General features: G+C 47.6%; 1 protein-coding gene across 5 annotated transcripts in view; it reads right to left on the reverse strand.

The window, feature by feature from the left end:
* The window catches only part of JPH2 (junctophilin 2), a 67282-nt gene that overhangs the window by 26359 nt on the left and 18259 nt on the right, over positions 1-22664 (reverse strand). Inside the window, exon 3 of one of the 5 annotated variants that reach the window (XM_019484560.2) lies at positions 2112-2350. The exons of 3 other annotated variants lie outside the window; for them this stretch is intronic. In XM_019484560.2, the coding sequence (XP_019340105.1) occupies positions 2320-2350 (31 nt within the window). In that variant the 3' untranslated portion in view covers positions 2112-2319. Of the gene's footprint in view, positions 1-2111; positions 2351-14500; positions 20676-22664 lie in introns of those variants that run through there. One more of the 5 variants, XM_014609720.3, reaches the window with a different exon arrangement.

Raw genomic sequence — 22664 nt, forward strand, 5'->3', positions numbered from 1 at the left:
CTAATCTTTCATTGAAAATAAGTTCTGACAGAAACATTTTCTATTTGCACTTCTAGGTTCAAGAGGCCTAGATTTTAAGACCAGAAAGGACCATTTACAACCCTCTAAATCAGGGGTTAGGCAACATGTGTATGGCCCATGGGCAACATCTGGCCTATGGAGTCATTGGATCTGGAGCTGGAGGGCTTTGGTGGTATTCTAGTGTAGCAGGCTTGCCTTTTGGAGCTTGGGTCGAGTCCCAGGCTTGAAATCTTGCTGTTTTGATTGGTGGAGTTCATCTCCCAATCAGGAGGCAGCAAGAGTTGTTCAGTCTCCCCCTTTCCTGAGGGGTGGGGGAGAGGAGTTCCCCCCCATCCCCGACCTGATTGAAGACTGCAACACTCAGGTCTGGAAGACTTCAGGGAAGAGCCCTGGAGCATATAAAAGAAGCTGTGTGCCCAGCATGAGGGGAACACAGTCAGGACAGAAAAGAGAGAAGAGCGGGGCTTAGAAGACCTGAGGGGAGCTGCTCAGCAGCAGCTCAGCAGTGCCCCTGAAGACTTCTATCTGGCGGACGGCTCCGGCGGCTAGGCTCTCAGCGTGCAGCACGGCACATGGCGTCCAGACCCTGGGAGCTGCGTGAGGCAGCTCAGGTCTGCAACCTCTGGCGTGTGGCCGGAGACAGTGCACAGGCTGGTGCATGGAGCAGGACCTTTGAAGCACTTGGATGGCTCAGGTCCTCAACCCCTGGAACAAGGCTGGGAGCTCAGTCCCAGGAGCAGACCAAGCCTGGTGCTGCATGAGGCAGCCCAGGCCTCTGACCCATAGCAAAAGGTTGAGTCCAGGGAGACAGATGGTGCTCGGGCTACTGAGCCAGCAGACAGGGCCAAGCCAGAGGCCCCAAAAGCCCTGCATAGTGGAGCCCTGTTCCAGGGGACAATGACTGCCCCGAAGCCCACTGCAGGTGAGAGAGCAGCCGGGCGCAGAGGACAAGGACCACCCTCCAGGCCTGGGCCCCGTGAGTTGCAGGGAAAAGAGGATTCCCACAGGGGAGGGGAGCCCCCCCGGTTAGTTAAGTGCTCCTGAAAGGGGAGGTCCCACTGAGAGGGCCCCCCTGAAAGTTACCAGCTTCTTTGTAGGGCTTGGGAAAAGCCCAAGGGCATTGTGGTTTCCCCTCAGGATTGAGTTTATCTTTGGGGTTTACCTGTTTCAGATCAGATACTTACCTGTGACATACCTGTATCTGGAGCACTGGTATAAGGTTTTGTGTCATTTACCCAGAGGGTATTGTTTATGTTACTGGTTTAGATATCTCATATATATATACACACACACACATTGTACTTGTGATAAGTTAACGTAAATAAATGTCTATATAGTTAAGTCCCCTGGCTGTCCTGGCCTGGCTCTATAGGGACGGAGGAAAACTGAGCTGTCTGCAGTTCCCACCCCACAGCACACCTGCCAGCTAACAATCCCTTTCAATTGGAGAAGGGGAGCACATACCCAAATTTACCTGGGCTACACTAGCAGCGGGGCAGTTTCACCCATGCCACAGCCGAGCAGCTCAGAGCCGTGATAGCGGTGGCAGCAGCAGCAGCAGCAACCAGGTTGAAAGTACTGGCCTACCTTGCACCCAAGCCAGGTTGCCCCCGCCTGCCACTACTAAACCTTGCCAGCCACTGCTCTAGGTTGATCTCCTGTGTAACATGGGTCTTGGACTGTCACCTGCTGGTTCTGGGTTATTTCCCCCCCTGTGCACCATCAGCAGTTAGAAAGCTGCAGTCAATTTAGGCCCTGAGTGGGGCCTCAGTCTCTTCCAAGTGTTGGCACAGATATCACCAACTGGAAGTCACAAAACAGTTCTATAGACAATGTAGAAAAAAGGAATGGACTCCCTCTCCCCCCTTGTCTGCAAGGCGTCTGTAGGGCTGACTGGAGTTAAACAGTAAAGACTCCAGTTTTAAAGGGCTGCTTGGCTGTAGCTCTGCAGCAAGAGAGGTAACATGGATTTTTTAAATATAACAAAAACATTGGATTTCTTATTTAAATTGTATTTTATATTTACAATCAGACTGTTTAGATTCCATAGGAAAATATATTGAAATTACATTTGAAATCCTGACAACATATATTAAGATCCAAACTTGCAATAATTCAAATGAAACAAAACCAGTAATAATGAAGCAGTACATTTGCTGCTGCAGTCTGAGAGGAAGCCAGACCACTGAACTGGTCGGTCACTGGCTAAGCACCTACAATCAGAATTTGCTGAAGTGAAAAACTTCTTTTGCCAGCAGCACGCTATTCTGCAGGTGCAGAGAGGATATTTTCTTCAGTTTATTCAACTATTTCATTCAAAGGTGGGAAACTGGGAATTGAAAAACAAAGAAAGCTTATTATCGTTTATCAATCTAGGAATAAAAATGGAGGTAAGGTGATGAGATATACTAGGCCTAAAATCTTATGGGATGTTATAACAAGAAGCTGTCCATTCAGTTGACTGACTGCAGAAAATACTTTATTTGTTTAATAAGTCCGTTTGTATTTAAAACTAAATAAGTTTCCTATGTAGTTTAATTATTAGGAACACTTTTAAAATGCTATTTTTGGGCATTTTAACTTTTGTGAATTCTGACTTCTGTGCATATGCAGCTTGACACAAATCATAAGTAAATAATCATCATCATCTAGTTAAAAAGAAATATTTAATTCATAATTTTCTAACATAAAATGTAAACATTTACAATCTGGATAAACATATGTTAAGATATAAAATTGTTTAGATGTAACTTAGATCTGAGGGAAAGCTAAAAAGAACAATTGATATCATGTATTTTATTTACTTTCTTAAAAGCACTAATGTGGCATTCAGTAACTACCCAGCATACATACATAATGAATGCGTGAGCTCTTGTGCCACTCCTTTAACATCAGACCTGTTCTAAACATGAGGGAGGAGAGAAAATATTAAGTGATCAACTCAAATTTACAATGTATGTTTCTAGCACAACTGGGGATAGAATCCCATCAAAGGAACTGGGGTTACTTGGAGATGATAAATAATATGTAAATCTTCCTTCTGAGCCAAAGAATATATGTAGCATACAGTTGCAAATCAACATGTTTTTATGATTAGCAACCAATGAGAATAAACATTTCTTTGGAAAAATAACTTTAAAACACCTACTTAAAGCAAGATTAACACTGATTACTAAATCAATGCTTGCTGATCATTTAATCATGATTTCAATCAATCCACCTCATTCTGCCTACACATGTACACAGATCAGGTGTGCAAGCTGCATTTTATACGGCCACTTTTCAGAACGAAGTCACACTTCATCTTATCCTATTCACTTTTTTCTTTATTTAGATAAGAATTTCCCATGAACCCAGATTTAACAGGCCATTAATTCCATTGTCTTTGCCTAGGCAGATATCTGAATGTACCCCTATCCCTCTCTCTGCCTGTGCCTCCTGTAATTGCTCCCCTCTGAGGGATTCCACCCACAAATGGCTCTGGCAGACCCAGGAAGCGGTTGAGGAAAGTGTGTCATGTTGGAGAGAGGCTCTCTCTCTGTACATGAATTTGCTCTCCCTCATCCTAACATGGCATGAAAGTGTGTAAAAAACAAAAACAAACAAACAAAAAAAAACCAATTAAAAAAACCCAGATGTGAGGAGTCTACAAAACAGACAAACCTGTGTTCAAATGCCTTGTAAGCTAAAATCCATCTCAGCCTGAAAAAGGTAGGCCAAAACTATGTTGCCATCTTCTGCTTTGATTATAGAGGAAAAGCAGTTTGTCTTAAGTGTAACTTAGATCTGAGGGAAAGCTAAAAAGAATAACTGATATCATGTATTTTATTTACTTTCTTAAAAGCACTAATGTGAAATTCAGTAACTACCCAGCATACACACATAATGAATGTGTGAGCTCTCGTGCCACTCCTTTTACATCAGACCTGTTCTAAACATGGGGGAGGAGAGAAAATATTAAGTGATCCACTCAAATTTACAGTGTATGTTTCTAGCACAACTGGGGATAGAATCCCATCAAAGGAACTGGGGTGACTTGGAGAGGACAAAGCTGGAGGGTAGGAGGCACAATGAGAGACTGCAAATTCATAATGACTAGAGCCAAAAAGTTAAACTGAACTCCATGGCCCCATCCACACATGGTGTAAATGTTTGGTTCCCCGGGGACAAGTAGTGGCGATGCATCTCTAGCGCGTGGCAAGGTACCCTGGGGGTGGCAGGGAAGGCTGGGCCAGCACTGGGCTGGCTGCAGCAGCCTTACCTGGGGTCTTCCCAAGACTGCAGCAGCGGGTGATTCTGCCATGCAGAGCCCAGCCAGCAGCTGCAGCAAGGCTCCAGGCAGCCCAGTTCTGCTTTTGAGCGGTGCACCCTGCCTGTGCATGCACTGCTCTACTTTTTTTCTCCGCAGGTTTTTTTGACCCCTGGATATCCAGAGGTCAAAAAACTACAACGTGGAGAACAACTGAACGTACGGTATGTGGCACTGCAGACGTGTCTGCTGGGTCACATGCCACACAGCTGCGTTCATCTGAACGCGGCCTATGTTCCCAGGGTATAAGACAAAGAACTAAGGGACATCTAGGTCAGGCATTAGAAAAGTGTCCATGTCAGGACAAATAGGCATTGGATAGGGCAGAGATTCTTTCCAACCTAATTTTTTATGATTCCCCTGCTGGCTCATCTAGTACCCGCACCCAAACCTACCTATCCTGCTTGCCAGATGGAGGTATTCACAGGAATGGCTGTGAGGTGCTAACTCAGATTCTACAGTTTTGTTCCCAGGGTAACAAAATAAGTCAAAACACCACCACGGGGCAACGAACCTGACTCAACTGTGTTCTCTCCTAGATCACAAAACGAAAATGAGAACAGGCAGCAGCCAGGACTTTCTGCTATCCCTTTCCTGCAGTATTAAAGTCAAACTAGAAGCAGTGGAGTGACTTCAAGAGCCTTTTAGGGATGCAGCCTCACTGAAATGTTCAGATGTTCACCAGAAGTGGCAGCACAGTACAAGGGCTCTGTGGTTGTAATTGTGCGGGCCCTGAGCTACACGGGTGATTAAAGGAGACAGGGTAAACATTCTTGAGACCTGCTTCACTTTAGAGAGAGATTTTTTCTAGCCACTGACTGCCAGCAGCTGTTCCACCCAAAAGCAGCCATCAAGAGGCACTTTGTATCTATATGACTCATCAGGATTTATGGTTTAGCAGGGAAAACATCCAGTGGAACCAGTCAACAGCACTAGTTATAAGGTAAAAGCTTCAGGATGGTGCTGGGGCAAGAGATGTTCAACAAGCTGGTACTGCCCCAGAGCTTCCCCACACCTGGAAGACATGGGAGCTAAACTTGCAATAATAAGAACAGCCCCTCCCCTAGGATTTCAGTGCTACTGTTTCTAGACACCAAAAAAAGTCTGATGGGTGGGCCTGTCAGCTCCAGATGTTGAAGCTGCCTGACTCACAGGATTCAGATCAAATTTCTGCTCCAGGGCCAGGCTCATTTCCCTGAACTGGCTTATGCTGAGCCTCAACTAACACCCTGTCAATCCAGCTTCTGGTGCCCACACTCCAGGCTGGGGTAGTGGGATCTAGCTTCAGACTGTGCAGCTCCAATGTATTTTCCAAATACAGTGTCTGTATTTTCCTGCTTTTTTCTTAACTTCACTATGCTGTTTGCTGTTCATGCAGCCAGTCACAAGGTTACTCTAAATAGCCTGCAGACTACTCTTCCTTCTACTTTTCAGTGACCTGGGCCCTCAACTAGCAGGGAAAGAAGACAATTCAGGAGACCTGGCAAACAAGTGTGCTGGCACAAGTTGTTTCTCAGGAGCTACTGCTAGAATGGTTGCCATAGCAGAGGAGTCAGCATGGGTCAAACTGTGCCAGGGAACCTCTCCTTATGTACTACAGCTCATCAAAGGCCAGGGAAGAAGCAACTGAGATCACACAGCCCCAAACAGCAGTTGCTCAAATGGCCCAGAGATAGTGGGACCATAAGCGCTTGAGTGGAACAGAGAATGGAAGAGATGGAGATTGCAGGAGTTCTCCATTTTGGTTGTCAGACCTCTGATGCAAGAGAAGCTAAGACATCCCTTTTCCTCCCAACTTCATGGGGCATTGATTCCCCACCCCGATACAGCACTCTGCTCCCTGAAGGTTACAGCCAGGAGGGAATTCTCAGAAATGGATGGCAGAAATGGAAGCATTTTTAACTGCACAGGTGGTAAAAGATCATCCCACAGTGACTACAAAGAAAGAAAATCAACTTCAGCTAAGCCCCGGTGTAGAGTGTTTGTTCTGCCTGCATGAGAGACTGCATCAGGTCAGCTTAACCCAGTGGTATTCAATAAGCAAAGAGACCCAAAAGCAACAATCTCTCCCCCAGTCTGCTTCCTGCTTGCAGAGGACACAGGTAGGCCAGGTGCAGCTTATATGAGGCCTAAGAGTTGCAAAGCCAGGTGAATAGGATTTCCTTAAAGGGGCAGCAAAATGTTCACCACACTTGCATGCATCATCCTTTGCCACAGACCGTGAAGCAAGCTAGCACTGCAAATCATTCCTTTCCCTCCAACCCTGACTTAAAGCCAGGTTGTAGGCAAGCCCATAGCATGTTCAGCCGTTGGACGAAAGAAAATGGCACTTTTTGAAGGAGCTGCAAGCCCTTAGGCCAAGGGCAGGCAAAATATGGCCTGCAGGCTGAATCCGGACCGCCAAGCCATTCTATCCTGCTCATGGGGCTCCTCAAAAATTTAGAAAATTAATATATCTGCCCCTGGTTGCCTGTCAAAGTTGACAGGAGCAGGGGCAGTAGGACCCAGGGGAAGACACTGGAAGGATCAAGTAGGTGCAGAAGCAAGGCCCAGCGTCCCCGCTTCCTCTCCCCCCCCCCAGCCAGAAGCCTCCTGCTGAGCAGAGGCTGCTGGCCTGGGCCCCTGGCTCTGTTCCTGCCTTCCTATGCCAGAGGAAAATTCAGATAAGAAGCGGGGAGGCAGGGGAGGACTGTAGGCAATCGCCCCAGCCCTCAGGGTCAGGCTGAGCTGGTTGCTAGAGTCCCTGCACTGGAGCCAGGAGCCATGTGGTGCCAGAGTGGCCAGCAGGGGGTGGAGAGGAGTGGTGGCAGCCACACGTAGGGAAGCGCTGAAAGCGGCAGCAGGCAGAGGGAAAGAGGCAGAGAGCAGGGGTCTGAAGCAACAGCTGGGAGAAGTGCAGGGTCTGTGCCAGTGTGCCAGGGCCAGGGCCAGGTGGGGGCTGGCAGGAGCTCTGGACCTGGGCTGGCTCCCCCTCTTGCTGCTGGTGCAGCCCAGCCTGGTTCCAAGGCCCCTGTTGCCCATGCCCCTGCCACCCTGCTCTGGGCCCTGCTAGTGCTGGCTCTCGGACACCAGTGCAGCCCCACGCTCCCACACAGCTCTAGCTATGCTCCACGCACCCGCTTGCTGCCACTTCCCCCCGCCTGCCGCAGTCATTTGCCTGCTGCTGCCACCGCTCCCCTCCACTCTTCCCCCAGCAGCTCCGGCACCATGTGGTTCCTGGCTGCAGCACTGGGCCACAGGATTCAGCAGGAGCCGGCCTGGCCCCTGCAATTCTCGGCTCTGTGCAGTGATGGCTCAGCCGGTCCAGATCCTGCTGCATCCTGCAGTCTCCACCATGCAACTGAGATGTGGTGCTGGAGCAGTGAGCGGTGGGGAGGGAACAGGGAAGTGGTAGAAGAGCAGTGGTAGCAGATAGTGAGGGGAAGTGGCTGCAAGTGGGAGCACAGGGCCATGCTGGTGCCCCAGGACCTGGAGTGCAGTGCCTGGGCTTAGAGGAGCGGTGCGGGAGGCTCTGCCTGCCATGGCAGGGGGTGGGCAGAGGCAGTGGGCAAATCCTCCCCTTCCACACATGGCACAACCCTGCCAAGCCACCCTCCCCCTACACACTCACAACCCCCCACAAACCCCGCCACACACCCACAAATCTATACCCACCCACCCATACCCCCCTACAATATACAAGACTAAGGCTTCATTTTAAGCTATTGTGCAATCACTTCGGTGTACGCTACACACACGCATGTAAATCAGGACAAAAAGATTTTTTGAAATCAAATTAATGATTGTTGTAGTAAATGTTTGATTTTTAGAATATAAATTGGTATTTTTCTGGTTCTGAGATGGCAGACCCTTGCTGAAAGGAGTACTTCTGGGGGGGGACAAGGGGAGGGACTTCCAGTGGCAAAGGTCAGGGGTTAGCGGTGGGACTTCTGGTCACAAAATGGTAACCAGGGGGAGGGGCACCTGTTAAAGGGCGGGGCTACCCTTGCGGCCCTCAAGAGCTTGCCAAAACTCAGTAAGTGGTCCTCCGCCTAAAATAATAGCCCGCCCCTGCCTTAGGCTTTGGGCCAGATTTTCTAAGGCTTCGGCACCTAAGGATGCTTAACACCCATGATTTCAATAGGCACTTCTGAAAATCCACTACACATTTATCATCTTCTGTAGGCACCTAAGTACCTTCAGAAATCCAGGCCATAGTTCTTATCTATGCAAAAATCATCTATGTTCTCAGTCACTGAAAACTGATTCACAGGGAAGAGGCACATGCTACTGTAAGCCAGCCTGCTAAATATTCTGGAAACTTTTATTCAAAGACATATTCAAGAATCAGATAATAAGGGATTCTTTTCATCATACTGCCATTACAGGTAAACTCATCCTGGGAGACAGAATCCATGCCTCTGCATCCCTGACACCTTGTCATGTGTCTTAGTGCTGTGTGCCTCTGTTTCCTCTCCTATGGAGATAGGGACGATATAATCTCAGTGGAAAGGTAAGGAGATACCGGCTAATATGAAGACAGCACTTTGAGACATGGGAAGCATTATATAAGGGTGAATTACTGGTGTTCTTGAACAGTATTTTAGAAGACATTTTATTCCTGTGTGAGAGGGTTTTCTTCTTGTTCTTTTAGAAATGCAGTGTTCTTCTTATTTAGCTTTTGGTATTTTAAAGACACCCTGTGCGGTCTCTGAAAACACAAGCATTGCATTGGGACCGTGCAATGGGTTACAATCTTTTATAAAATAACAAAAATAAGCCACAAATGACCCCTAAAGTTCAGACTCATGAAGCGACAGGGACCAGGCCTCCAGCTGCATGACAAGAACTGGAAAGACAGACTTGTCCACAGGTACAAGTGACACAGTACTGCTGATCTGCTCTTTCGGAGTGCCTCTAAAAACCAGAGGAGCCTCCAGAAACAGTCCTCCTAATCTGGAAATCCCTAATGATACAGCAAAACCTTGACGCAAGTAGCCCAATGCATTCTTTCCCCAAGAGGTTTGAGACAACCTGGGGTCCTAGCTCTAATTGAAATGTCACTTCAGTGAGGAGAGAGAAAAGATAGACAGGAGAGGAAGCACAAGAGAAAAGCAGCCCAGAGACATGTACTGCCTAGCAATGCAACCCACACTGTCCCAGAGCCAAGCACAGCTGACCTCAGCAGAGAGAGTGACAGTCACCTCCATTCAGAAATACAACAGCCTGGAAAAATGGAGACAGACGAGCAGCTTTTGCAGCCATTGCATCAAACGGCACCACTTGGAAGAGACAGGGGATGCACCTACTGAGGTGAGGGTCCCCATCATAATCACTTACTACTTCCACTCTTACAGAGTTTGGCAGTATATTAACTCCATCCATTTCTTTTTATTTCCCCATCATTTCTTGGTTGCAACTCCTCCTCAAGAACTCCTTCCTAGGAACAAACCAGTTCAATGGGCTCTGAGGAACCTATGACAAGGATAGCAAAGCAGTATTGAATTTTGACTTGGTCATAGGAAACCAGGTCTCTACACCACAAGAAAACTACAGGCAATACGTTCAGTGGGCATGTCTATACTATCATCCATCCATCCCCTTGTACTGCGACGGTCAATTTATCCACAGGCCACTTACAACACAAGCAGCACAAGCTTTTCCCATGCTGCTCCTCACCAGCATTCCTGGCTTGGAGAAACAACCTCGATGTACAAGAAAGGAGGTGAGTCTCCTTGGCCTATTCAGCTCTTAGCCTTTCTGCTGAACCTTCTAATGAAGGGGCCAATTACTACAAATAACTATAACGTAAGAAGTGGAAACTTTCTTCAGTGCACCTCCAAGCTCATCAGAGGCATGAACCTATATCTAAACATAGAACACAGAAGGCAGCCTGGCCGTTCCACCCATGACAACAGCAGCAGTTCTTGTTTCCTAGCCTGAGCGACCGAACCAGTGAGCTCTTCGTCCGAGTTCCCTTCCCTTGGCTTTATGCTCTTTGTGCAGTCTCTGAACATGCTGGCTAGCTAATGGGCTTTCCTTATGTTTTGCAGACAATCCATTTTATGTGCATGAGTCAGCCTGGAAAGGGAGTTATGGTTAGGGTTACTGTTTCCAGTTCCAAAGAAGACACCTCTCGGGGGGGACACTTCACTCCCAAACCACAGCCCCCTGGCACTGCTGCCACCCCTCTCTCCCAAGCTGCAGTCCTTCATCCCTGGTGCTACCCGTCACTCCCGACCCGCAGCACCCTGACCCTACCAGTGCCCCTCACTCCCAATCCACAGCCCCCCTCCCCCCCCCCCCCCCCCCGGGCTATGCTGGTGCCTGTCCCAAACCACAGCCCCCGTTCCTGCTGCTGCCCCTCATGGCCCTGCCAGTGCCCCTCACTCCCAGCCCACAGCGCCCCCCCGGCCAAGCTGGTGCCTCTCACACCTGACCCACAGCTCCCTGGCACTGCCAGTACCTTGCACTCCCATCCCAGAGCCCCCTGCTCCCCCAGTACCTTATTCTACACCCACAGTTCTCCCACCCCTGCCAGTGCCCCTCACTCCCAACCCACAGCCCTCCTGTTCTCCCCAGCCCTGCTGGAGAAGGCCTCCAGTTGCCCACATCCCGACCGGCCCAGAATGCAGTGGCTCCGGCTCATGCAGGTGTCCACAGAGTGAGTCTGGCCTCAGCGGGGGCTGAAGAGAGAAGAGGACACCTGGGGCACCAGTGCTGGGGCTCCTGCACTGTGCCAGGTGGCCTGGCTACATCCCCCCCGCCCAGGGCAGCGTCTCCCGGGTGCTCCACCCTGCGAGCATGGGCACTGGCCCCCAATGTCACTAGCCTGGCTGCACAGCTCCCCACTACCCCCAAAGGGTCCCCCTGCCCCTGTGCCTTGCGGCAGCCCTTATGCCTAGATACCATTCCACAGCGCCGGCAGGCACCTGCCCCCCGCGACATACCTATCCCCTCCACCCCCCTGCCACCCGGACAGTCCCCAGGCCGGGGCCCTCTGCCTCCTGCCCTGCATACGCTTACCTGCATCCAGCTGATGGGACTGCTCCCATCCCACTGCCTGACGGCATGATGGCCACGTGCACCCACATGCGCAGAACACGTGATGCCTCCTGCCTCCAATTGCTCTCCCCCTGCTCCTGCCAGCAGAGCAGGGCAGAGCAGAGCAAAATCCCAGACATTTATTCAGATTTCAAAAACCTACCCAGATGGAAATGGGAGGACCCAAAAGGAAGACATGTTCAGGAAAACCCGGGCATATGGTAACCCTAGTTATGGTATATGCGAATCTGAGGCAAAGGAAGGAAATGCTTTTTTCATCCATAGCACGTATCCTGGACAAAAAAAACCAAACCAACACAGCTTCTGTGAATGCTGCTCAGTTTTTCTTGCCAATGGCGAGATCAAGCTGAATCCCATACTTGTTGAAGCCCAGGTTTTCTTCAAACCTCAATTTTGCATGTCAGCATTCCTCAATATAGGCAGTAGGGCTGTGCAAAACAGCACCGTTCCATTTTGACTTGCATTTCGATGGAACAGCATTTCATTTTGAATTTCATTTAAATTCAAAACCACTGTTCCATTTCGTTTCGTCGAAAGTTTTGCTGTTTCGACGTTTCGCTCATAGGCTATAATGGGGAAGCTCGAAACAGCCTATAACTTTGTCATTTATGGCCTGATTTGGATGAAACTTGCAGAAATGGTAGTCACTTCTAGGGGCATGATGCCTGACAAGTTTCAAAGAGATAGGTGCAGGGGTTTCAGGGAAACTGCACCTCAAATTCTTGAAAGCAAAAAACTCATGTCACGTGTATGTGTTAAGCCACAGTGGGGTCAAAACTGCAGGGGTGGTAGCCCCTGCTGAGGCAATGAAGCCTGCCAAGTTTCATGGTGTTAGGTGCAGGGGTTTGGGGGGAACTGCACCTCAAGCTGCGGAGAAGCAAAACTTGTGACATGGGTACTTGTGGGACTGTGTCTGTCTTGGGGCACAGGGGGATGAAAACTGCAGGCCTGCTAGGCCCTGCTGTGGCCATGAAGCCTGCCAGCTGTCAAGGAGATAGGTGCAAAGGGAGTCTGGGTTCTGGGGCCTGCACCTCTAGCTGCTGACAGGCAACACTCGTGACATGGGTGGGTGACACTGTGTGTGTGTTAAGGTGCGCCCTCACTTAACTGACACCAAGGCAGAAAGCAGGGCAGTTCCAACAATACTGCCTTTTATGCAGTTTTTCCATCCCTCCCCCAGAGCACTGGGATTGGAGGGGACTTCAGCGAAGGGTGACAGTCACTGGCCAGCTACACAGTCAATAACGAGAGCACTCCTTCCTCCCTCTTCCCCCTCCCTCTCCTTACTTTAGCTTCTGTTTCCCTGCAGGCAAACCCAGCTTGAGCTTTGAAACTCGAAACGTTTCAAAAATTTCAAAACGTTTCGACTTGCCTTGTTTCGTTTCAAGGATGTTTTAAAGCTCTCAGTTTCGTTTCGATGTTGCTGTTTCAAGCTCAAAACAAGTTGAAACAGTGTTGAAATAAAAGTGCCGGTGAAATTTCGCACAGCCCTAATAGGCAGTACAGATCAGTCGCATCATATGCGCATTTAACTTGCGCGAATTCAACTATACGCGGGCTGGGAGGGGGGAGCAGGGCTTGAGCTTGCACGTGGCGCTGCTGCTTACCTGGAGGCCTATTATGGCAGTGATGGTCACTGCCTCCAAAACCTCCCGCTGTCGCCATGGAGCCGTGCCCGGAGCTGTGTAGCTGGCCGCCGGGTGGCAGCGGCAGCATGGTGGTGGCCGGGTGGCGCACAGCCTCCCCACCACCACCCTGCGCTGCGCCGCTGCCGCCAGCCGCACAGCTTTAAACACAGCGCCGCGTGCAAACTCAAGCTCCGCCCCCACCCCGCGTATAGTCACCAATTTTCGCCTTATGTGATTTTTGCTTTACGCGCTGACTTCAGCACCTAACCCCGTGTAAGGTGCGACTGACCTGTACTCTGAACTTGTACCGGCAAACAACAAAGATACAGTAATTTGTGCTCCACAATCCAGCACATGCAGGCTAGTTTTACAAATGCAAAAGGGAAGGCTTTAGTTATTCTGCTGCTTCAGACCTTTTGTTCACTTATAGAAAGGATGTAAAAATAGAGCAACCAACCACAATCCAATGCACTGAGGCTCCTGAATTCCTAGCATTAAAGTAAATGCTGGTAGTTTGTTTTATAAACTAATGATGACTTAAACAAGCTTCAATTATATCACACCCTTTCCAAGCACTTAACGCCTCAGTGGAGATCAGGTGCTCCCCTTATGGTTCTAGCAGCCTACAGAACAGTGCACAGGATAGAAGAGCATAACTGAGGTACATAGGCGACTTTGCCACAGTGCCCAGTAATTCTTGTGTGCGTGTGTGCCCAGCAGGTTCACACACATTATTCATGATCAGAAGAGACCCAGGCAGTTTAGAGGATTAGCAGAGACTGAACATACTGCTGTCAGAGAGATCCAAAGGTGATCTCCACAGTTTGGTCAAAGGTATTTATCTGATTTCAGTGGGATCTGGACACTTAAATGCCTTTGAGAATCCAGACCTCACCCCCTGGCCCTGAGGTGAGGTACCTCTTGCAGAACTGGAGTAAATCTCCACCCTGATCAGATTTTAAAGCCACTGTGGACCATTACAATCATCTAGTCTAACCTGCATTATAAAGGTTGGGAAATTTCACCCAATGTCTAGTCTGCAATTTCTGGTTAAGCTAAATGATATTTTTTAGAAAACTGAAAGAAGCTTATTGAGCTTTCAGTGATACTGTTCTGAACCCAGCATGGCAAGGAGGAGGAGTTTCCAATGTCTTGGGGACAAAGTAAGGAATCCTGAATGGACTTTTCCATCTTCCCGAATGCTCTTAGATGGAACAAGAGTGCGTGCCATAACACAGTAAGGCAGCCCTGTGGCTCCCCTCTCTGGAGCAGGGTGAGACTGGAGACCTCTGATTGTAGAAAGAGACTGAAGTGACAGCCCAAATTTATTTTGGTCAACTTCTTTTTTTAAGAGGTCTGATCACATTACTGCAGAAATGCTGTTCCCAACTATCCTGGCTCCTTGACAACCCTGTCTGGGAGGGCTATTACAGCAAATGCCCCACATAGAGCCCAGGATGGGATTCTGTCCCTGGGCCACATTAGTCCTTTTCCTTCACTCACCTCTTTTGCACAGAGTCCATTTCTATTTATTACATATTCATGATGTGAGATCCTGCCCCAGAAGCAAATATTGCAATAGAAAGCATTAAAAGTCACAAAACTAGCTGAATGCATATAGGCTTGTCTTCCTCTGAAACTGAAGAAAATTCCCTTAGAGAGATGGATTTGAACGGCACATCAGTATTGCAATGTTTTGTCATGGTCTTGAGAAACCAGATTCTGGCGTCATAGGAAGACGTGAGACCATTGGAGTTTCTACCCTGCATAGTTCTGTGGAAGAAAAGCTTGAAAACATGTCTCGGTTAAACCTTAAAGGTCCTGCCCCAGAAAGCAAATAAAATGAATTCCCAATGATTATGTTTATTAAAAAATAATGATTTTAAGGTCAAATCTCATTACTTTAGGCCAAATTCCTAATTTCTGAACTGGGATTTGGCAATACTGAAACTCCAAACTCAAAACACCTCCAGCCAGGGTAAGATTCAGATACAGACACAAACTTTGCAGCTAACACCTGCCTGCACAACAGACCAAACTGAAACCCCAGAGATGAACAATCCAGGGCTGTGGGAATGGCTAGGTCCCGCAGGCTGGGCCTAACTCTCTGCCACAGATATTCTGAATGTTATAAAAAGTGTTTCTCTCTGAGAGGCTGTAAGAGTTACCTTTTGCTGCTTGATTAACCTATTGACTACTGTAAAGCCCTGGAATAGAGGCAATGGTGGCTATTGCATGTGCTTTGGGAAAGTCTTGATAGATACACTATGTTATTAGTAGAAACACGGAGCTAAGATCCACCTGAGTGGGCTCAAGTTTTACAGGATAAGAGCTGCAAGCCTTGGCGCTCAGCTGTTGCATTCTCCCGTAGCTCTGATAAACCGTTGCTATGCATTCCCTTATTTAGTCAGGGACTCTCTGCTGACTCCAGTGCTTTCAGTACGTCATTTGCACCATACACCACTGTCCCCCGAGGAGACACTCATTCCTGCCTATGTAATGTAGATTTGAAATGCTGAGCACATGGAGATATAAGTAACATTGCTCAAGAATGTGATTGGGCAGAAGAGTTCAGGGAAGTGATATGAGAGCTGCATTTCAAGTCACAGCAGATGGGTGCTTCTGTTATTTTAAGGGAGAGCTAAGTAGCCGCACAGACACATGGAGCACGGGTAGACTTATATTTAGAATTCCAAACCTTGAAGCAAATCGTGTAACTGGCAAGAGGTGAGTCCTGCACAAGTGAGACCTTGAGAAAGAGGGTCGCACCATGTTTTCATGAAACCAAACCTTCACCCCCTTCAGTTATAATTTATATACTGTCCTGGACTTTCCTTCACTTATTAGTTCAAGGCATTCTTGAGAGCCACTTTATCATGTACTAAAGAAACAATGCCAGGCACTTTAAACTCCGTTTTATAAATCCCAAGAAAGATATATGTGCAGGCTGCAGTACTTTAGATACGGTCTGATCTAAACTTAAAGCTGTACTGCACTGATCTTTATTCATGTTTGCCTCCAGTAAAAAATCTGGTGCTACAGTGTTAGACAGCTGTAGGTAAATTTGTGGCAGAGATTTTTTCTTGCTATCACATATTTGGATTTCCTGATGATAACAAATGTTCTCTGTCATTTGATATATTCTGGAGGTCAGCTGCTATAAAGTTACAACTTTCAAGGCAGTCAAAAGCCAGGGCCAAAGCCACCGTGGGCACATGACAAGGCCCATGCCAAGGGCTCTTTAAAAAAACACTGATTTCAGTCCTATTGGATATGTGCAGTTGGATGCAAATCCTCTAGTCTAGTGGCAGTCTCAGAGAGCTGAGCAGAACACGTAGAGAGAGAAGGGGCTGCAGCCTCTGCAGAGCTGAATTTGTCCTTTTAAAAGCATTGGCAAGCTAAGAAGGAAAGTCGTTTTTGTAGCAAGAACTACATAGCTAATGACCTGAAGGGTCTTAGGTCTCTGGAAAAAGAAACAGGCCAAATCACTCCTTTCTTATCGAGACCCAGACTTGGGCCCTTAAAAAGCAGCCAAGTCTGCACCTCATCTCATCCCATCACTGCTGCCTGTTTTTGAAGGGATCGCTTACCCTCTGCACGACAAGCTGGCGCATACCCTGCATTCTAGCACACACGCCATGAGGTAACTGCACAGACACCCGCCTCCCTAAGGCTCAGCTCTCAGCAGCTCGGGGTTCATTTTGATGACCAGAAACAGCAAGAGCTTCTCAGGGCTGCAGAGTCCCAGTCTTCAGCACCCGCCACGTCAGCTTTGCGTACTTGGAGCGCCTGCTGCACAGACACTACAAGTCTTTAGCTGATCCATCAGGAATTTACAGCAAGGTTTCTAACCCCAGCCAAGAAGCCTAGAGATCACCTTTTATAAGGGTCATTGAGTAAAAGTCTCCCCTGCTGTCAAAATATGACCCAGCTTGTGTGGACACACCTGAGGTAGCGCTAAACTAGCACCCTTGGATATTGGTAGTGGCACAGCCAGGGCAGCACAGAGATCAGAGCAGCCAGCAAAGCCCATGCAAGAAACTGGATTTTACTGGGATGGTTAGCCATGCTGCTGTGGCAGTGCTACTAGCAGTAGTACCCTAGGTGACTATTTTAAAGCTTGCTTGCTTGGTAGGCCTATGCAAGCTGAAGTAGTTGTAATATATTGGCTACCCTGAAATGTTGGCTTTGAGTCCAAGTATTGTGCAGATATTCCTGTCCCCTTAGTGCTATGTCTCAGGCATGGACTCTCATTTCTGCCAGTTTGGATGAGAAGGTGCCCACCAGCAGAGTTCCAGTTGTTTTTTGATAGATCAGTTCCTGAATAATGGAAACACTGGGAGGAGACCAAATATTACTGTATTTCCTTACAAGGCTCCTTGAGTTGTAGAAAGCCAATGAAAAACCAGGATCACATCTACACGTGAAGATCCTTGGATTTACTCAAGTTCCTAAAGACACTGGGCTGCCTGGCCCTAATACACAGCTCATAATGATGACCTCCTACTCTTACAGAAAGAAGAGCTACTTCCTCTGAGAGCAGGACGAGTGGCCTTCTCCTAGATGCAAGGATGTCTCCTGGGGTCTAGGTCACTCATTACCATTTCATATCAGGGCTTTATGCTGTCACAAGTTGCCTGAGGGTAAAGCAAGGCAGCTCTGTTGACTTCAGTGTGCTTTCATCATGACATAATGCGACTCCTTCTATATTTGGATCCCGTAGCGTCACTACCAGAGAACGCATTAAAGAAGCCATTTTACCACCTTGAAGTCACCTTCTCATTTCTGTTGAGTTCCAGCATCTCTTCCTCCCTAACCCATGCATTTCAACCTTTAATTTGCAGCACCATGTATTCCCCTTGGAAAGCACTGCATTCTTCATACTGGCACATTTACCAAGGCCTGCCCTAGACTCGATGCTTTGGAACATGCCTGCTGCACAGTAGGATGAATCTGCATGCAGGAGGCTAACTCCTCTTCTGTCCTGAAGTCATAATCAATCCAGAGTTAATTTTCCTCAGCTTTGCTGTCAGTGTGGCTATTCCACTGGAGTATGGAGAAAGCGGTCTCAGGACATGCCAGGCCTGGTGGTGGAAAGCAACCACTGTGGCTTGATGGAGGAGCTTGGGTAAGGTGTGATGGATGGCTACTGGTTAGGTAGGGAGGATTGCCAAAAACAGATATTCCAGGTAGCTCTCATCGGAAACAAAGGGATTGGAAAGTCTTTTAACTTTAAGAACAAATTCAGACTCTAAAAGTGGTTTCAGAGATGGGCTAGGAGGGATGAACTCTGCTGGGTCTGTTTAGGTCATTAACCATAGAGTCATGTGAGCAGCATCACTAATGTCACTAGAGTAGCACACTTAAGGAAAAGAAGTTGAGACAAGGCTCTTCCTGCTCAAGTCTTGGCACTGGCAAGTTGCTAAGCAATGGTTCCAAAGCTAGGGGAGGACTCTAGAGACATGAACTTAAGTTCTGTGCTCTGCCACATCTTTCCTGTATGACCTTGGGCATGCCACTTAGCCTCTCTGTAAAATGTGGACAATGGCACTGCCCTATCCCTCAGAGCGATAACTGTATTAAAGATTAAGAGCTATTCCAATATTACAGTATTGGGGGCCATGTATAGATCCAGGATAGGTAGTTCTAGTTATATGAATGCAAAGAAGCCCACTTGCAAGTGTTAAAAGAGAAGAAATGTTCTGTAGTTACAAGAATGCTACTTATAATACAGCACCTGTATAAGAATTTGCCATTATTTTTCACCATCTGTTAGGTATTTAACTTGTCTTATGGATGTGGAAACTGAGGCAGAGGTCACATGACTTGGCCAAGGCCAGAAAGTCAGTCATAGTGGAACCAGGATCAGAACTTTCTACGGACAAAATTTACAGCATTCGACTTGCTCTTCACCATATCACTGACATTAAAGGAAAAGGAAGAGACATGTTAGTCAGACTTAAAAAAAAATCCCCGAGTAGAAATGCTAGCCCCTTCCAAAACAGTACTCATTTAGGGTAAAAGTTCATTGAAAAGATGAACAAAGTTTAAAGTGAGCAGGAGATACAATTCTGCTCCTCCATTTCCTTAGCTCTCTCACCCTAATGCCAGTCAGCCCATCCTCTCCTTGCAGCAGACCCAATATCAGCTTGTAATCAGAAATGTTTTAGAGCATTCAGGAAGCGAATGTCTGAGCAGAGCTTTTATTGTCACCAAAGGCTTCTCTAGCAAACAATACAAGGTAGGGACTCAGGGATGAACAGACCAGGACAGCATGGAAAACTCAGCAGGTTTGAGGTTAGGGAAGGGGAAGAATTGTTTCATGCCAGCTGCAGAGCTGGTAAAATGCAATCAGAAGCAATCTATCACTTGGGGAAAGTTATGCCCTCTATCCATTGGCTTGAGACCTACATTAATCTGATGCATGAGATGGGAGGACTCATTAAGTAAAAATGGCTGTAGCATCTTATTTCCTCTGGCTCAAAATTTTCCATAATAGGAAATTATTTCCAAGCTGTGCTAGCAAGGGACACCATCCCCCACGAGACCAGCAGGCACATTCCAAGCCCTGATGGAAAACACCGCAGAATCTCCTTTTGATCTGAAGTGTAAATAGTATATAATAAAAAAAGCCTTATATAAACTGACTGGTTCTTGGGGGGCAGCTCTGCAGCTTGAACATCATTATTTATGGCCTTGTAGCACTCTGAGTGTCTTTTCCAGTGCACTACAAAGCTGAGTAGGAGTAGAGAGAGTGTTGGACCCATCCAGATGATGTCAGGGCCAGCGCCCACTGCCAAGAGGAGCGTGGCCCGGTGCCGCTTGCCAGCTCAGGCAGCAGAGCTGATCTGTTATTTTTATCATAAGACACTCATTTGAAATCTTGCCTATTTCTTTCTGACAGTCTCCATGGCAACCAAGCCCTGCAAAAAAACAATCAAGCTCAACATTCGCACAGAAGCCTCGGTTCCACCTGGCTTCCCAGGGATCTTCCAAACGAAGCCAGAGCTGATGGCTTTTCAATGGAGGCCCCATCCCATATTTTTGCCCTGCAGCTATTTCCTGACTTTGCCTGACAAACAGGCCAAGTCATCTCCTTAGAAGTCAATCTAAACTAAAAGGGGAAAGGCAAGAAAGAACCATGCCCCTCCCAAAGCTCTTATTCAGACTCCGACTGACTAGATGCCTGGGTCAGGAGTGAATAAAAATCTAGGGCTCAAACCTGCAACTGAGACACACACTGAACAGTGTTTTACTTATGGCTCAGAGCAAATCAGTAAGGTAGGAAAGGAGGGAGTGTCATGTTCTTAAATATTCAAGGGTCAAATCCTTTGGTTCTCATTCATGGCTAAGTTCTTCCATGGCTATGCATGCTGAAATCAGAGTGACAACTAAACAGTAACCTATGGCTTAGCATGAGTTAGGGTGATGGAAATCCAGCTCTCAGTGAAAATGAAGGATCTCCATAACTAAATAAAACTCTCCTTTTATTTTTCACTTTTAAATTGGTAAAACTGAATGAATTTGTAACACAGCCTCATTGCTGCCATTTCCCTCTTTGCACTTTACTCTGCTTGGCAAATATAACTGGGTGGGTCTACTTCATCTTCTGTCTGCACCTGCAGAAGTCTGTCTGTCCTCCGAGCCGCTGGGGTGCTGCTGTCTGTGGGACTCTGTGTTGGGAGAAAAGTTTAACTGAAGAAAAACCGAAACTCTCTCAAACAGCGGATGACAATATTTCTATTCTATTATTACAAACTCTGCCTTTTCTTTTTAAATACAAAATTTAAATTTGTGGCCCAAAGTACTTGTCTGCATTACTTTAAGCAAAGAGAGCCAGGTCTCCTGAAGGTTCTTCGTATTCTCCAGCAGTTTGGTGAAGGATTTCCAGTACAGAGACAAAGCAGAGAGAACCTACCCAAAGCGTTTCACAGCATTACTTTCCAGGACATCTTAAACCAGTCTGAGCTGAGACAGCAGTCTCCAAACTACTGAGATTAGAATTTACTTGATTTCTGCCCCATGGCCTACTGCACACAAATCCAGGTGAATCATTCAGAGCTGAGTAAACATCATCTGAAAAACTATGATGATGAATACAAGGAATTCTCTGCCAGAGGCCCCTCTTCTCTGAGGCAATACATTGGCTGGTGATGACAGTCTCTGAGCTACACTGGGCACATCTACAGGTTCATTAATGCACCTTAGAATTACTGTGCATTTAGTTAGTATTTGCCTAATGAAGTAACACCAGTGCATGGTTATTTTGTGATGCTTATTGTATATTAGCCTAATAACACTGCACAGTAGGCTATTAGCAGGGTTTCTGACCGGCATACTAGACAGTGTTATTAGGCTAATGCGCAGTAAGCATCTTGCACCCACTAAGAGTTGACCTCCACCATGAAAGCAGAGTACTCCATCTTGTTGTCAAGGGCTAAGTACAGACAGTCAAGAAGCCGGAGGCTGAATCGATTGAATCTTCACATGTTAGTCTAAGCTGCGTAGATTGAACTGATAAGCAAGTGAACCAACATTCATTTTGATTCAGAAACACAGCCACATGCCTGCAGTGGCCCAGGCCAGAAGCTGAGAGGTGTTAGAGCATGCCTCCCCTCTCGGTTGGAGCAAACAGCTTGGACCAAGTCTAGCCCATGCACCGTGTGTGTGTGGGGGGGGGGAGGGAGGGGTTTTGCGGGGGAGATGCAAAGCATCCTAGGATTCTGGGGGGGACTGTGAGTTAGCTTAAATCTGGAGGGGATCTGATATAGAAGTTTAACCAAAATCAGTTAAAGTCTGATACTACATCCATCCAGGTTTATCTTTCAGTCATTTTGGAAGCGGTTTATGTGCACTGAACTTCTGTTGTGTTACATATCTGAACCAGTTTCCAATCACTCATACCAGTTTATGTGTAACTTCTGTCCCTAGCCAAGAAGATCCGCTCCAACCCCAGGTGTATGAACCCTAGAAATGAAATTGTAAGGACATCCTGGAGGTGCCCCGAGCCACTGTTTTCAAGCATACTGGAAACACTGGCCTTGAGCATGATGCCAGTGTCACCCCCTCAAGGTGACTTCACTATTTCATTTCTGGGGCTGATGTGTGTAGACTAGAAGATATATATGAAGTGATGTTTAGGGACCTACTGAAATCGTGATTCCGTGTTTTTCACGGAAACTGAGAATTTGGGCTGGTTCCACAAAAAAAGTGTGGGCTCTGTGCTTTTGGTAGGTTCCCTGAAAAAAAGAAAATTAACAAAAATAAAACACTGGCCCGGCTGCGCAGCCTGCCGAGGGAGGGAGGGAAGTGTGGTGAAGGGGGCTGCTGGCACAGCAAGATGGGTGCCACCCCACCCCTCACTGGCTGCAAGGGCTGTCTGTCATATGGCCCCACACCTTTCTACCAACTGGCGGCAAGGGCTCTGGCCACAGTGGCGATGAATAGGGGGTGCACAGGGGTGCATGTGCACCCCCTGAGAGCACTGATGTACCCCCTGACAGGCTGCGCTCCCTGCTTAGGCAATGGGCAGGGGAGGCAGGCGGGAGCACCTGTGCCCCCCTTGCGAGTGCCAGCCGGGGAGTAGGAGCACCAGATGAAGTGCCGCAGCCACTTCCAGGAGTGCTTCCCAGTTGGCATGATTGGCTGTGGGGGGGACACCA

Source organism: Alligator mississippiensis, chromosome 9, assembly GCF_030867095.1.
Source record: "Alligator mississippiensis isolate rAllMis1 chromosome 9, rAllMis1, whole genome shotgun sequence".
Lineage (NCBI taxonomy): Eukaryota > Metazoa > Chordata > Crocodylia > Alligatoridae > Alligator > Alligator mississippiensis.